Genomic DNA, 15,985 nt, shown 5'->3' with positions numbered 1-15,985 from the left:
ATACTACCGTAGACTTAAAAAATAATTACTTATTTACTTAACATAAACTGTTCAATGTAGAAATCAACCGTTTATATAAAAGATTTTAATAGAAAAGTTGAAAAAAACTACGTATGTTAACATAAAAAGCGTTGAAAAAAGTTACTCTACAGTTTTCTTTGTGCCATTATCCCGTATTCCCACATTCGTTCCCCAGCCGGATTACATGACGCCCGCCGGCATTTTGCATTATCTCCTCTTAGATTTCTCTTTAAAAAAACAAGGAAAGGAAACCCGTATTTTACTAATTCTACATTCTTTAACACCGCCCTACTTAGCACGCTTTAGCGATTTATTTTTGCACTTTAAGCTTAGTTCTCAGTTCTTACCCCGAGGATTACTTGGGTTAGAATTTTTTTAAATTTAAATGCATACTCCTGAATATAAGTAATTAATTGTAAGTCCATACATTCAAATTGTTTTGTATTTTAAATAATGCCAGTAATATATTTTTTACAAACTTTAAAAGCATTTATAAAAATTAAAATAATTTACAGCATTGGTGTTTCTTTCCTTTATCAAAAAGATGTTCAATTCTTAGGACAATTATTTTTTTCTTTTCTCAACCACTGTAAAACCAAAGACGTTTTCGTGACCCAGTTTACATTCCCACTTCACACCTTCTCCGTCGTTTATATGTTTTAGTATGAAAGAGGCAAGATATTTTTTTGCAACTTAAAATCAGGTCATGGTTTTAAATTTAGGCTTTTCAATGACAAAATTGTGATATTTATTTTAGTGAAATATTTGAAGTAAAGCGTCTAAAGGTATCAAAAGAAAAATATCTTCAGTGTCATGAAAAAATTTATAATCTACTGGCCGATACAATGTTTTTTCTAATGAGGGTAAAAAATTGTTAAGATAGTTTATTAATTCATCACCACACAATTAACCTCACTTAATTAAAACTTAAAAAAACCTTATCTTGGGTTAACGCATACTCGTAGCAGATAAATATTATTTTTATACATAATAGACATTAAGTGTGGATCTTACTGCTTTTATAACATAATACCATAAAATATTATAAATGCGAAAGTTTAGATGGATGGATGGATGGATGGATGTTTGTTAGAGTTTGTAGCCTAAACGGCTAAACGGATCTCGATGAAATTTGTTATCGGTATAGAGCATGGAACACGTAGGGTTACTTATGTTTTTTTTTTAATTCTACGCGTACGGAGTTGCGGGTGAAAGCTAGTATATACAAATGTAAGTAATATCGCCTTACACAGAGATGACTTATATTAATTTCCACTTTGAGTTCATTTAAGTGAACGTGTATTGAGGCGAACTACACTTAGAAGCCATTAGCTGAATATTGCCTAATTAGGTCACATGCAAGTAACTATCATAGTTGTGTTTCACAAAGTGCACGCGAGCTCACTTTAACCTTAAAAGGTACTCAACGAGATATTACACATAAATGCTCTGTTTGAATCAATTAACATATATTTAATGCGCTATAAAATGTAATCGTCTTATTAACATCACGTATTTTTATTCACCAAAAAATATTACGTAACCAATTCTATTATTCGGGGTATGTTCTGTATAACAAACAAAATACAAATACATAACTACTTTTATGAAATTTAACAATAACATCTAAATAAATGAAATCTATTGGCAATTGTACTGAAAAACTAAAATGCAAAAAGTTAAAACACTGCCCTCTATCGGTAGCGTTGCGAAATATGTTAAAAGCGTATTCCTACTGGCAAACACCAAAACTATTACTAACATTTTAACTTTATTTTATTACTTTACTGAACTTTAGACTTTCATACATGATAGTAAACATTACGCGATATTAAAAATTTCCTGATTCTTATCTGGTCTGCGTTTTATCGGGGTTTTTTTGTATGCTATAAAAATTGTTGTCTTAGAAACAATTCATATATACAACTATCTTATCTTAAAGTAGCTTATTGCCTAGATAATTGATACTATGTACATAAAAGATTGTTTTTCAATCGTTTTAAATCAACGCAAAAGATAATGTAGATACAGTAGAACCTCGATAAGTTAAAGTCCAAGGGAAACACAAAATATTTTAAGTTATAGAGGTTTTAAGTTATCAAGGGTATTTGTTGTAGAGGTTTTGGAAGTAAGTTGTAGAGGTTGGGGAAGGGAATATATTATTTTTTAAAGTTATAGAGGTTTTTAAGTTACCGTGGTTTGAGTTATCATGACCGTTATTAACTGAAACCATTTTTGTTCATAGACTAAGTCTTACATACAAGATTTGTAATAAAAAGTTTTAATTTGATTTAATCTTGATTTTAGCAAGAAATGTAATGTTAAAGTCTATTCATTGTTTAAATAATTTTAACAAATATTTTCAATAAAACCAATAACAGAAAAATTACTAAAGATAAATGACATAATAGCCTATTTCTATTATTCAGGAATGTGCGTAATTGTAGAGTTTTTTTTTTTATATTTACCTCTTAATCATTTTTTAGATAAATTTAATGGATCGTTTATTTTTAATCATATTGAATATCCGTTATCGTTATTAAATGATAAATAAAAAAAAATACATTGCACGTCATTTAGTTTATATTTTAGTTCAAGGCACTTGTCGCGTCATCCAAAATGAATTCCTTTATATTTTTTGTAATAGCAAATTTTATTGCAGTAAATTGTCATATATTGAGCGCTGATGTTGAATCGAACGGTGTATACAATTACCTCGCAACTGTAGGAGTCGAAGAAGCAGAGAGAATCAGAAAACTTGAGAATGAATTGTCCAGTCCTGTGCAAAGAATCGTCGGTGGATCATCCACCGTAAGCAGCGCTGTTCCTTACCAGGTAAAGCCTGTATTTCTAAATATTGTAAAATCATGATTTTTTAATAATAAAAGGTTACAAACGAGCAAGCGACCACCTGAATCCACCAAAATGGAAAGCGACCGCTGCCCATAAACATCCGCAATTGCAGATGCGTTGCCTACCCTTGATTGACGGAAGAGGAGATGCACATAAAGAGGGCATTTCCTCTCCCTAAGCGTGTCCTCCATCGTTAAATCCACTTTTTCTTCCTATGCTTTCCTCTTAAAACGATGGAAAGGGAAAGGGACTAAAATTAGGCTTCCGGCCCCACACATTAGACGAAACGCGGAATTGCTTCCACTTTACGCCTGTTTTCTGTGTGGTCGTGGTATTACACCGGGCGATCCGGTCCATTCGTGTTAATATGTTAAAGCGGACTCTACCACTGATAAAATAATGTGGTTAAATGGCAGTCAAGAAGTATTTATTTTCTCGTATTTATGTCCATAACAAAAGCTATAATAGATTTAATATTGTTATAACACGAAAGAAAAACCCCAGATTTCGGGAAGATGATGTATTTGCGTTGCTGATAACTATAATCGCATTTTTTTGTCTGTCTATCTATCCCCAAGTCGCGGTTGTTCCGGGTAAATTCCGTAACGGCTGGACCGATTTCGACCAGACTTTCACTGAAGGGTAGCTGACATAGACGGGCATATTATAGGCTACTTTTTATCTTAATATTCCGTGGACGAAGTCGCGGGCAACAGATAGTATAAAAATTTACCTACCGTGTGAAACTGGGCTGAGAAATTAGAGAAATATAATTTATAAAATAAGTAAATACTTGTGCATTATACATTATTATAAACATCACCAACGTATTAATTTACATTCCAGGTATGCATGACAACAATAGAGTTCCGGCTTCATTATCATTGATTATGATACTCTGATAATTATTTAAATTTCGTACAAAAGTGTTCTACAGCTGAGTTTTGCATATCTAAAAATTCGATATTGAGATATGATATATTTAAATATATTTAGATAGACTTTCAGAAAGTAAATTTTTCATAACTTAGCTTAAATAACATTTTTCAAAGAAGATTGATAACAACGCCATCTATTAGAAGAATGAAATAATATTATTTCACATGAGAGCTTTCATTTTAAAGCTACAAATTATTTAATACCATCTTTCGCTCCTGACTCTGTATGCGCGGAATTAAAAATACTTAGCAAGGCTATGTGTTTCAGACAATGTTCTACATCTGTACTTTATCAAAATACATAAATCAGTTTCATAAATAGCATATCATTAACAGACATCCGTAACTTTTGCATTTATAATATGAGTATGATTTAATTTCCACAGGCTGGACTAATTATCACATTGCGAGTGGCCAGGCAAGCGGTGTGCGGGGGTGTCATAATCGCTGACAACAGGATCCTAACCGGGGCCCATTGCAACAACGATGGAGTTAGCATCGCACAGTCCATCCTTGTGGTGGTTGGATCTAATCTTCTCTTCTCCGGCGGCACTAGAGTACAAATGCAGAGCGTTGTCATGCATCCGGGGTACAACCCTCGGATCATTGCAAATGATCTTGCTGTTCTAAGAATACCAAGAATTTCTTATACATGTAAGTATTTAAACAAATGTAACGTAAACATTACCATTTTCCTCCCTTTTACTGCCCATAATACAGCAAATACAATGAAGTATTTGATGTATTATCGGCAGCTGTACCTTAGCCTAATATATAAAAAATACTTAAACTTTCAATTATGGTTGTACATTCTTGTGTTTTTTTTAATTTTTCAGTTAATATTCAAGCAGTCAGTCTACCTTCCGGCAGTGATTTGAATCAAAACTTCGTAGGAACAACAGCTAGGGCATCTGGATATGGCATCACAAGAGACGGTAAGTGTCAAACTATTTGTTTCTATTATTTTTTTTTAAATAGTAAGTCCAATGGTCTTTTGTTTTCATTAGGTAAAATTTCTTCTTGTACCAGCCGTTACTTTTAATGCAAATGAGAATTTTTAATTTGTATAATTTAATGAAGAGTGCTGATTTTTTTAATTACGTAATTTTTTCTCAAACAGAAAAAACATTTGAATTATTTCATAACGTGTAATTGACTATCTTGTTGACAGGTGCGAACATTGGCTCTCTACAATCACTGAACGTGGTCAATCTCCGTGTAATCACGAACAACGAATGTACATCTGCTTTCGGCAACTTTATACAAAACCATCACTTGTGTACAAGCGGCTCCGGCGGTGTCGGTATTTGCGGCGGCGATACAGGCGGACCTCTCGTCGTAACCAGTGTTTGGAGAGACGTGCTTGTTAGTTTACAATAGTACTAAGTAACCATTGCGTATTTTAACGTAGAATTTTTTTTTTTTCGACAATCGCGAACAGTTGTGCGATAATTTAGTCAAAGGTGTGTGTCCGCTTTATCGCAGTGGTATCAATAACAGGAAAATTGTCGCATATTGATTTCACATTTAAAATGTTATCGTCTAATGTTACAGATTGGCGTCGGATCCTTCACTTCGAGCCGAGGTTGTCAAGCTGGTGCCCCATCCGGCTTCACAAGAGTCACTTCTTTCGTCCCTTGGATTATATCTGTATAATATTACGAATCGACTTTATACTGTCAACTGCATAAACTGCTTCACAGAATTATAACATTTTTCATAGAAATATATTGCATTGATAATAGTAGCTAGTGTTTAATTCAATTTTTTTTTGGATAGCAAATTATCCCATTTACCGGAGACTTCAATATTTTTAATACTACGTATTCAAAATCCAATAATGGTAATGCAGTATTGGATTATTATTTTATTTACTATTAACTAATAAAGTTAATACTAAAGAAGAAAATATCTATTTAACACTCTACTAAAATAAAAAGTAACAGTGGTAGAGTTTGCTTTAACATCTTCCAACGAATGAGACGGCGCTTACGTTGCAATATGAAGACACAGAAAAAAGCGTGAAGTGGAAGCAATTCCGCGTATCGTCGGATGACTGCGCGTATAAGAGGCCTAGTTTTAGCACACTTTTATTTACTACATTATTATTATAAGCATGGATAGTAAAGGAAAGTGGATTAGACGGAGCATGGGACGCTTAAAAGGAAATATTTTCTTTATTTGCGTACCTTCCTCTGTCAGTGAATGTTAGGGAACGCATCTGCAATTGCGGACTTTTATGGGCATCCGTCGCTTCGCAGTTTTGGCGAATTCAGGCTTCTAACTCGTTTGTCATAGAAAGTCTAATTCGGTAATAACCAATAGAACAAAATCTTATCACGTATTAAAACTTAATTCTAGTTATTTCCAGAATCTGGTTATCTATTATGTTCATCACTCTGATTAAAACTGGCGCCACGTAATTCAATTTTGACGTAAAATTATCAATTCCTTGCATATATATGCAGCATCTATTTTTTCAATCACTGCTTAGTAAGATAAAGATTTTTTTTTTTAAATTGCAAAAAACCAGCGCTTGACCACTATCCCACGTAGACCAAGGTGAAGATGTGGTCGAAGGATGGTATGCGCTAGTTTAGTAAGTACCGATTCACCCTGCTCTTAAAGGCACCCACGTTATAACTTGACGGGAACACTGACGCCGGCAACTTATTTCACTCCTTTGCTGTGCGCACGAGAAACGATGTCTCGAATCGATTTATTAGATAAAAAAGTAATTGATGTGTACCTTAAATATTAACTATTCGAAGAATAAATGGGATGACAAGTGAAAACTAAATTAGTCAGATTGTTTAGTGCAGACAGATAAATAAGTCTCATTAAAATAAAAACAGTGAAAATGCGTAAGATGTAAGCGTAAGAGTATTGCTCTACTTATCAACATAAATATAAATAGTTATTTATACCACGCTACATAACTAATCACATAGAAGAAATCGATATAAAGAGTAATTCAGAACAGTATTCTTTCATTCAATTATTTTCGTCCATCCTCATGTCGATTTTACTTCTTTTCCTCCCACCCTTATACCCCCAGGAAATGGATTTTCCCTTTCAGTGTATTCTTCCCTCAATGCATTAAAGCATCCTAGTAACTGATCGCATTTTGCTCTGCCACTTTAGGCTAAATTTACGTCACATTCTGGACTCATATACTAACATTCCGAGGAAATTTTAGGAAACCGAAAATACACTAAAATGGAGAGCTTCACAACAGTGTTGTAAGCAAAAGTGTCGAGCATGATTTTCTTTATATAAGATCTAAATTACTTCTTACCGCAGCACCGAAATGCCCTGGTATAGAAACTCCTTATATCATATCTATGACAGGTATCCACATTTCTGTTGTGCACAATTTTAATAAAAGGAGGCAAACGGACGGCGAAAACACCGAGGGAGTCAACGACGGCCATGGACATCCGCAATACCAGAGTAACTACAGATGCGTTGCCGGCCTTTGAGGAAACGATAGGCTCGCTTCTTGAAGGACCCTAAGTCGTATTGGTTTGGAAATACCGCCGAGGACGGACCGTTCCACAACACGGCTATGCGGGGCAGAAAGATTCGCGAAAACGGCACGGTTGTGGAATGCCAGCCATCGAGATGGTGAAGATAGTACCTGGCAGTTTATAGTGTCGTCCGATGACGAAACTCGGCAATAGGAATCGTTCAAAACAACTCCTCGGAACACTCCCCGTGGTAAATGCGGTAAAAAATTCAGAGGGAACTGACGTCCCTTAGTAAGACCAGAGGATCTAGCCGATCGGTAAGAGATCGGTCGTTGACGATTCGAGTCGCTCTCCGTTGTATGCGCAGCAAATGAAAGAAGAATTTATGACAACAAACAATATTGTATGAATACAAAGAAAATAAAATTTAAATATTCTGTATTTTTCTGTTACGTAGTGATGCTATTAGAGTAACGTTTGTGGAATAAAACAAAACCCTTGTAAACAGTGATAGTCGATTTTATAATTCTCGCCCCCCTCTTGATTATTAGTTATCATTAATAATATTCTTATTACCAATCGATAAACAATCTGTATTGTGGTATTACCCAAATAGATCCATAATCGAACAAGATAAATTTAATAGATAGTTAAATTTTAATCCTTCCTTGTATCTATTATCTTCAAACATGAGGAGTATAAATTGAGGATTTTTTTGGGGGCTTCCTATTCACAACTGTGTTCAGTCTTTTACCATTTGTCAACTTCGCTTCTTCGAAAATGTATTCTATTGTAACTTTTTTATAAGCAGCTTTGGTTGCAGTAAATTGTAATGTATTGGTTGCTGAAACAGAAGCAAACGGTGTCTACAACTATCTTGGCACGATAGGAATCGAAGAAGCAGAAAGAATTAAACAGCTGGAATATAATTTGCCTGGTTCCGTTCAAAGAATTGTTGGCGGATTTGATGTGGTCAGCGCAGTGGTACCTTACCAGGTAAAAAAACTGTTACAAAGTTACATGTAAAAACCAACAAGGTTGAAATGATATTATCTATGTATTATTGAATTTAAATGTAATGTTATTTGCAGGCTGGACTAATCATAGACTTAAGTCTTGAAAGACAAGCAATCTGCGGAGGTGTGATCATTGCCTTCAACAGGATACTAACAGCCGCCCACTGTAACGATGACGGTGTTAACACCGCCGAGTCTATCACGGTAGTCGTAGGATCGGAATACATCTTCATCGGTGGTGTCAGAGAAACTGTGCTCAGTGCTGTCATGCATCCAGAATACGATCCTAAAACCATTGCTAATGATGTAGCCGTTCTGCGCATACCAGGATTACGTTTTGTTTGTAAGTTCTGCTGAACTTCGATATTTCAGAAACAATTCCAAAAACAAAGATAAGCAAATGATAGCTCACTGTTAAATAGATTGTAAATTAACAATAAACCATGTAGCCATGTACCTTATATTAGTTTTTTTTTTTCAGATAACATTCAACCAGTCAGTCTACCCACCGGCAATGAACTAAACCAAACTTACGAAGGTGTGTACGGTCGCGCCTCTGGATTTGGTATCAGAAGAGATGGTATGTAAATTAAAATTTGTTTTTTTTTTTAAATTGCATAGAAAATGATATATTAATATGCTTAATAAGTTTTATTAGGACAGTAATCCCTTTGTTCCAAAAATTCTTTCAATTGTTTACTGTATCCAATGTACACCTCATTTAATCTTACTGCTTTCCCAACAGGCGGAAGTATGCAATTGTATCAATCCCTACACATGGCCATACTTCGAGTTATCTCTAATGCTGAATGTAGATCAGTGTATGGCGATGTAGTACAGGACAGTCATGTCTGCACGAGCGGTGCTGGCAGAATAGGCATCTGCAAAGGAGACACAGGCGGACCTCTTGTCGTGAGCAGCACTTGGAGAAACATCCTTGTTAATACAATATAATCTATTTAATTTTATATACTCAAAGCACTATTAACTATTAAAGGGTACTCTGTACCTATAAACTGTGGTATCAAATATCTAAAAGTGCCATAGGCGATACATATGGTGAAACTCATTGATGCTGATAGTAAAGTAGACCAAAATTCATCAACAAACTGCAATAGCATTAGTAGCAGGAGCTGTTATTTTCAATGACTGCAATAGATTTTCTCGTGGTAACCATAAAATTTAAAACTGCTTTGAATAAATAGGATCTCAACTGTTATTTTCCAGATTGGCATCGGATCCTTTACTTCGAGTCGAGGCTGTCAAGCCGGTGCCCCCTCCGGCTTCACAAGAATCACTTCTTTCGTTCCTTGGATTATGTCTGTTTAAATTCACTTGATTTTTAATCATGATACATGTGTTATGGCAATGAAATTATTATTGTTTTTGAAATAAATTGCATTTTTGAAAAAAACCTTTTTTTATTACACCCCAATTAAAAAAACATTTATAATTCTGCTTTCCGCGCGAGAGAGAAAGTAGTTACCTCAAATATTTAAAAACACTTTACTGCTGCCTAGTCCGCGTCATAATTTTTGGGGTTTTTCTTGTTGTCGTACGGTTATTAAAAATCTATACTAATATTATAAAGAGGATAGATTTGTATTTTTGTATGTTTTTAAATAATTCAATATTGGGCTTATTTGAAAAATTCTTTAATCAATAAAGAACAACGTTATCACTGAGTAAGATAGCCTACATTTGTTTCAATTTTTATTTCTGCGCAGACAAAGACGCGGGCCACAGCTACTCAGATGTAAAGGTGTCTTCTATTTCTATGTTTTTATCACTATCTACTTTAGCGAGATAGCTGTACTACGATAAAATTTACAGTTGATATCAATTGAAATACTCGTCAATTCCAGTTTTCCTTTCAATATTTTTGTAAATTCTATTTTAATAAATAATAGGAAAACCACAATTATCACGGTTAAAAGTTAGTAGTACTTTGGTAGATACATCAGTAGAAAACCTCTAGAAAGATATATCCATTTTAAAATTGCAGCTCTACTAACTACAAAGAAACAGGCAGAAGTTGCTTATTTTTTTTTTTACAAATATGTTTGTTGATGAATGAAACACAAAATTGATATAGGAAAAAGAGAGACGTTCCTTTTTCAATTTTTTTTTATCAGTTATTAATTAATCGTTACACATTCTTAATCTTCCAAGTATCTTTTGTTAGATAATTTTATTATAATCTTTACTAATATCATCGTAATCATTTCAAAGATAAAATAAAGCAAAACCATTCTGAATATTACATTTGCGTTCTTATAGTCCTCTAGTTTCTTGTCATTCGCAACTAATAGCATACAATTGGATATTCATGTGATTAAAAATGAAATCATTAATTACTTTTTTAGCAACATTAGCTGTAGTAAATTGTTACGTAACAGATGTCTCGGAAATAAATGGTGTTTATAATTATCTCAATACTACAGGAGTTCTAGAAGCAGAGAGAATTAGAAAATTAGAATACGAACTTTCCAGTTCAGGACAAAGAATTGTTGGTGGGTCTCCGAGCAGTGGCGTGCCTAATCAGGTAATGTTTAAACCTCGTCATTGCTGATCATTACTTTTCTTTTATGGTTTTTACTTTTTTTTTATATGGTTAGATGTCTGTTTACCTCTGACGTATCTCTTTTTAAAACTCTTCTTAATTCCTTCTGAAAAATTTCCATAGGTTGGACTTATCGTTACATTGCCTGACGGACGTCAAGCGGTGTGCGGGGGTGTCATTTACGCTGACAACAGGATCCTGACAGCGGCACACTGCAACAATGACGGTGTTAACATCGCCCGCTCTGTCACGGTAGTCGCTGGTTCCAACTTCCTATTCTCTGGCGGTACCAGAATACAAGCAGAAAGCGTGGTCTTTCACACTGGATATGTTCCAGGAAATGTTGCATTCGATCTTGCTATTTTACGCATACCTAGACTTGATTATTCTGGTAAGTGGAATATCTCCAGCTATTTGTCTTTTGTAAAATGTAAAAAAAAATAGCAAATTGTATAATGAAATTATTATTGGTTTCGTTTACAGATAATATAAGTCCTGCATTCCTACCATGGGGTGACGATATGAACAATGACTTCGCAGGAGAATCTGTACGTGCGTCTGGATATGGCATCACTAGAGACGGTATGTGTGTAAATATCACTACAAACATTTCTTAGTATAAGTGCTGTTTCTTTATATTGAGAACTATCTTCGGATAAAATGAAACCCGTGTTTTCGGTGACAAAAACATGCGAAATATTAATTTTGTGTTAGGAGTCGCTTAGAAATTAAATGTGACGCACTTGCTAGTATATGTTTGCTTATGATGTAATTTTCTGATTAATATTCAAATACTCTCATTAACATTGCTATCAATTATATTATTACCAACAGGTGCCAGTATTAGTACACAACAACCGTTAACCAGTGTTAACCTACGAGTTATTTCGAATGCCGAATGTAGATCAACATACGGCAATGTAATACAAGATCATCATTTGTGCACAAGCGGCGCTGGCGGTGTTGGCATCTGTGCTGGTGACACTGGCGGTCCGCTCGTCATACCTGGTTCATGGAGAGATACTCTTGTAAGTATTTACTTCACTAACGAAGAGAAGGTCCTCGCTTTATATTTAAGAACCCATTTTACGCTCATCCATAACCTTGCAACTCTGGCAATGTTAAACCGTTCCTTGCCTGAAGGCGTCTTTCTAATTTCAACTACCTAAAATAGCATCTAACTATAAATCAATACTCAGTAGCAATTTTGCTCGATAACATATATTGTATAACATTTTCAGATTGGCGTTGGATCATTTACATCGGGTCGAGGGTGCCAGGCGGGCGCCCCTTCCGGTTTTATCAGGGTTACATCGTTCATTGGATGGATTATGGGAAATTGATTATATTATTCTATTAAAACTTGCGTTACATACTTTTTAAAGTAATGTTTAACTAAATCAAAATCACAAAATATAAATTATATCACTTATACACTTTCTGGTAAAATGTTAAGGCAACTTCACACAAATGCCCCGTCACGAGAAAAGCATTTCCACTTGCACAATAACTCTCAAATACGAAAACACACTTGGACTAGAATATTTAGTTTAGTTTCTTGCGATATAAATACAATTGTAATTGACATTGGCACATTAGCTGCCATTCTCTTGGGCGGTTTTTTGACGCGCGCTAAATTATCGTTAAAAAAACATTCATTTGTTCAAGAATCTATTCAACACTTTTAAGTCGTGCCGCCTTTTCATAGCACAGTATTGCTTTTTACGAGATTTTACTGCGTGTGTCATAGTTTTAACGCGGTGTTAAAAAAGCACCAGTGCGAATACGCTTTTAACAAACATGTCGATGTGTGTACACCCTAAAGATGTAACAGAAAATAAATAATTGAGGAAGTGAGTACAATGAAGATATGATGGATCTCACACCTCAATCAAATCGCTCTTCAAAGGGTAAATGTACATTTAAGTGGGCTGCGAAGTTTTCTTATAATTACATTTTTATGACGTCGACACTGGAACCCTAATGCCTTAGAAATGCGAATATAAAGAGGCGTCGAAGCGGTGATATTTACATTCTTTTATAACGCCCCATCATTTCTATATATTAAGGAAAATTCTTTGTGGAATATTTCAATACAAATGTAATTTCTGTCCTTATAACACTAATAATTACAATTTTATGTTATTGTTGGGCCAATATTCAATAAACTTTTTGTACTTTTTACACATAAATAAATTTAGTAAAAGTATTTATTCTACAGAGTTAAGGCAGGATGACACATATGGTAGCAGTTCCTCTCACACTTGGATGCAAGTTGCTGGCACGTGTCAGCTATTATAAATGCCAGTACGTACATGGCATGCAAGTGATTTTTGATTTTGAAACAGCAACGGGAGTCAAGGGAGGATAATTGGGATACTTAACACTGACATGACTTATCTCGTAAGGTGCCAGTAACTGGCAGCTACTACTTCATTACACTGGCATGTGTATTCCCGCTCTTGAACGAAAATAAAGGCAGGCGTAACAGAAGGATTTTTTTTAAAACATTGTAAAGTATTTTATTACGTTAACATTAAATAAATTTGCAAATCATTTATTACATAAACAATTACGTAACTAAACGGGTAGAATATTTTGATAAATTTATAAACACATTTCGCTCTGACCGTGATGGGCAATGACCGCGATCATAACTGTTCATGGTTGCACACACTAGGTACTGTCACGCACAATGTATTACAAATTTGTACCTTAACACAACAGAATAAAGGTCAATACAAAGCATACAGAGTTACGACGACAACTGTACGTCCAATCATTACGTTACAAGATATGAAGCGACTTACTTTCTCGACGGAGAAATGTGCGTTAGTAAATTCATATGACACAAAAACCTGTTAAAACAGATTTTACAAATCTTATCGCTTTTCTATTAGGTCTGTATGCCTATGAATATTATGACGTAGTTTCTAATACTCCTCATGTTTTGTCATTTTAGTTAAAATGAAAACCCTGGTGTTTCAGAAGTCGGGACGAAGCAAAACCGTTCGTTTCAAGCATTGTTTCAATCATTTACTTTGTATCGATCTACATAACAATCTTACTAATATTATAAACGCGTAAGTGTGGGTGGATGGATGTTTGTTAAAGTTTATTGCCTAAACTGCTGATCGGATATCGATGAGATTTGGCACAGATGTAGATAGCTTGGAAGATAACAATGGATTTTATAATTCTAAGCGGACGGAGTCACCGAGGAAAGCTAGTAAAGCATTATATTACGTATGTTAAAGGCTTTGTGAATAAAATTCCTTTGAATTTTATACTTCTTTGCTAAACAAATGTTGAAAATTTAGTGAATCTACATATTCGAGTTTATGTTCAGTATTGCCACGCTCGACTGCCTATGATATAAATTGCTTCCAGTCTGCGGAACAGAAACCCAGTATACATTAGCCCCTGTACAACGAAATAGAGGGCAAGGCGACATTTGATGTACTCTTACAATTGAAATAAGAATTGTTTATGTATTATCTGCTTAATGTAGTTGTAATGTTGCTATTTGTCTTAATTTTCTACCAAAAATACAGCTTTTTTTAAAATTGTAGATCATGGTTGAATAAATTCATTGACGTTCGATACAAGGCTATTCATATTTTTCCGTCGTATGTTACAGTAAGTAGCGTTTGCACGACTTCGTTAATCCTAGTCTATTTCTCGAACATTTAAAAAAACTACGGCGGTTACTTTCCATACGTCATCCAAACACTAAATATAACGTCACTGGTGTTTTTAAAAAAGTTAGATCATCAGTTAATAAAAATATTCTGATTTTTAATGGGCTGTTAGTTTTCAGGTTTTAAGCGTCACCGCGTTATGTGTTTGACTGTAAAAAAAAAATTACGTCAATGTCCTCTTGAATAATGTAAATTTTATTTACTTTAATCAATTTAATAATTTAATTTTAGTTATATTTATAAAACAAGTTAAAAGATAAAACTTACTATGGTTGTCTCGTCACGTTTACAAATAACGTATATACTATGTTAATCATAAATAACTAACGTTATTATACTATTGTAATAACAAATATCGTATGTTCTATGAAATACTGCAAATATTGAAAAATGTATTTAATCAAATAATAACTTTGATAATGTTTAAAACTGCAATACGATAATAAATCCATTCAAAAGTGATGCAGTTTTTCTGGCTGTCCGAGTCCGACTTGACCCCTCTTCGGTTTGTGAGACGGGAATGCGTAGGAACTCCCTACTCATAAGGGTGTACAGACTAAAAAAGTAAAAGAGGGTTGGACTGCCAGACATGGGCCAAAATATCGATTTATTTACTCAAACGATTCAGATTCAAACAGCAAGACAAATTGAATACATACCAGATTTAATCCCGGGCAATAAAAATAATTTTATAATATTAAAAACAATAAAAGAAACGGTTTTACCTCGATCCCTTAATTAGAACTATTACTTTATTGTTTTACTTAATTCCCAGACGTTAAATACATACAATTGTTTACGATAATAATGTTGAATATAAACTTGTCAAATGAACATCGGCGTGTTTGCTTTGCATTCAATATAAATGGACTTTGCACTAGCTAATTATAGGGACATAAATTGTATACGTGGCAATTCTGACAGTTATTGATAAAGCTTGGCTAACATAGAAGGATTTTTATTGCAAACTTATTCCCGAGAAAGTATTGCATTTTTTAAACATCTTGGTGTCTTAGAAGCATACAGAAGTATGTGCAGAACTCAATTTTAGTTATAGAAGGTGTAGAGGGATGTGAAAGGAAGTCAATGGAATATAAACAGCTCAAAGTTACCCACTTAAACCATTGAAATCATCATCTATGGATCACATCATCATAAAACACTATAAAAACACATAAAATGTCTACTAAGGAGTTTTTCCAGAGGGCCAGTGTGTGTACAAATGACCACGCTAATATCTTCTGTTATTAACATACAATGTATTCGTTATACATGTATCAATACTGGGTTACCGGAGCTAACCCAAATATTTAGGAAGTTACAATAGTTAGAATGAAGCAACCCTTTCACGTTACAAAATTTCTAGTTGATAGTACAAAACTTTAATGTGGATCGAAATTTATTGGTATTAACTAGTAAAGAA

The 15,985-nt window shown here is 34.2% G+C and overlaps 3 protein-coding genes across 3 annotated transcripts; all 3 read left to right on the top strand.

Moving 5' to 3' along the window:
- Positions 1 to 2,602: 2,602 nt before the first annotated feature.
- Positions 2,603 to 5,559, top strand: LOC106104360 (collagenase-like). The gene is made up of 5 exons (XM_013284394.1): positions 2,603 to 2,856; positions 4,199 to 4,466; positions 4,649 to 4,747; positions 4,984 to 5,177; positions 5,367 to 5,559. The coding sequence occupies exons 1-5, from the start codon at positions 2,641 to 2,643 to the stop codon at positions 5,466 to 5,468; spliced, it is 879 nt and encodes a 292-aa protein (XP_013139848.1). The 5' UTR covers positions 2,603 to 2,640; the 3' UTR covers positions 5,469 to 5,559.
- An 821-nt stretch (positions 5,560 to 6,380) lies between these two features.
- LOC106104349 (collagenase-like) lies at positions 6,381 to 9,627 on the top strand. Its single transcript, XM_013284381.1, has 8 exons — positions 6,381 to 6,396; positions 7,116 to 7,265; positions 8,094 to 8,278; positions 8,374 to 8,641; positions 8,780 to 8,878; positions 9,044 to 9,210; positions 9,296 to 9,303; positions 9,504 to 9,627. Exons 1-8 carry the CDS (start codon positions 6,381 to 6,383, stop codon positions 9,625 to 9,627), a joined length of 1,017 nt encoding a protein of 338 aa, XP_013139835.1.
- A 934-nt stretch (positions 9,628 to 10,561) lies between these two features.
- On the top strand, positions 10,562 to 12,245 carry LOC106104432 (collagenase-like). The gene is made up of 5 exons (XM_013284492.1): positions 10,562 to 10,843; positions 10,985 to 11,252; positions 11,345 to 11,443; positions 11,696 to 11,889; positions 12,103 to 12,245. Exons 1-5 carry the CDS (start codon positions 10,640 to 10,642, stop codon positions 12,202 to 12,204), a joined length of 867 nt encoding a protein of 288 aa, XP_013139946.1. The 5' UTR covers positions 10,562 to 10,639; the 3' UTR covers positions 12,205 to 12,245.
- Positions 12,246 to 15,985: the final 3,740 nt, after the last annotated feature.

Source organism: Papilio polytes, unplaced genomic scaffold (assembly GCF_000836215.1).
Source record: "Papilio polytes unplaced genomic scaffold, Ppol_1.0 DF823688.1, whole genome shotgun sequence".
Lineage (NCBI taxonomy): Eukaryota > Metazoa > Arthropoda > Insecta > Lepidoptera > Papilionidae > Papilio > Papilio polytes.
The sequence above is the reverse complement of the archived record's forward strand: the minus strand, read 5'-3'. Positions and strand labels throughout refer to the sequence as shown.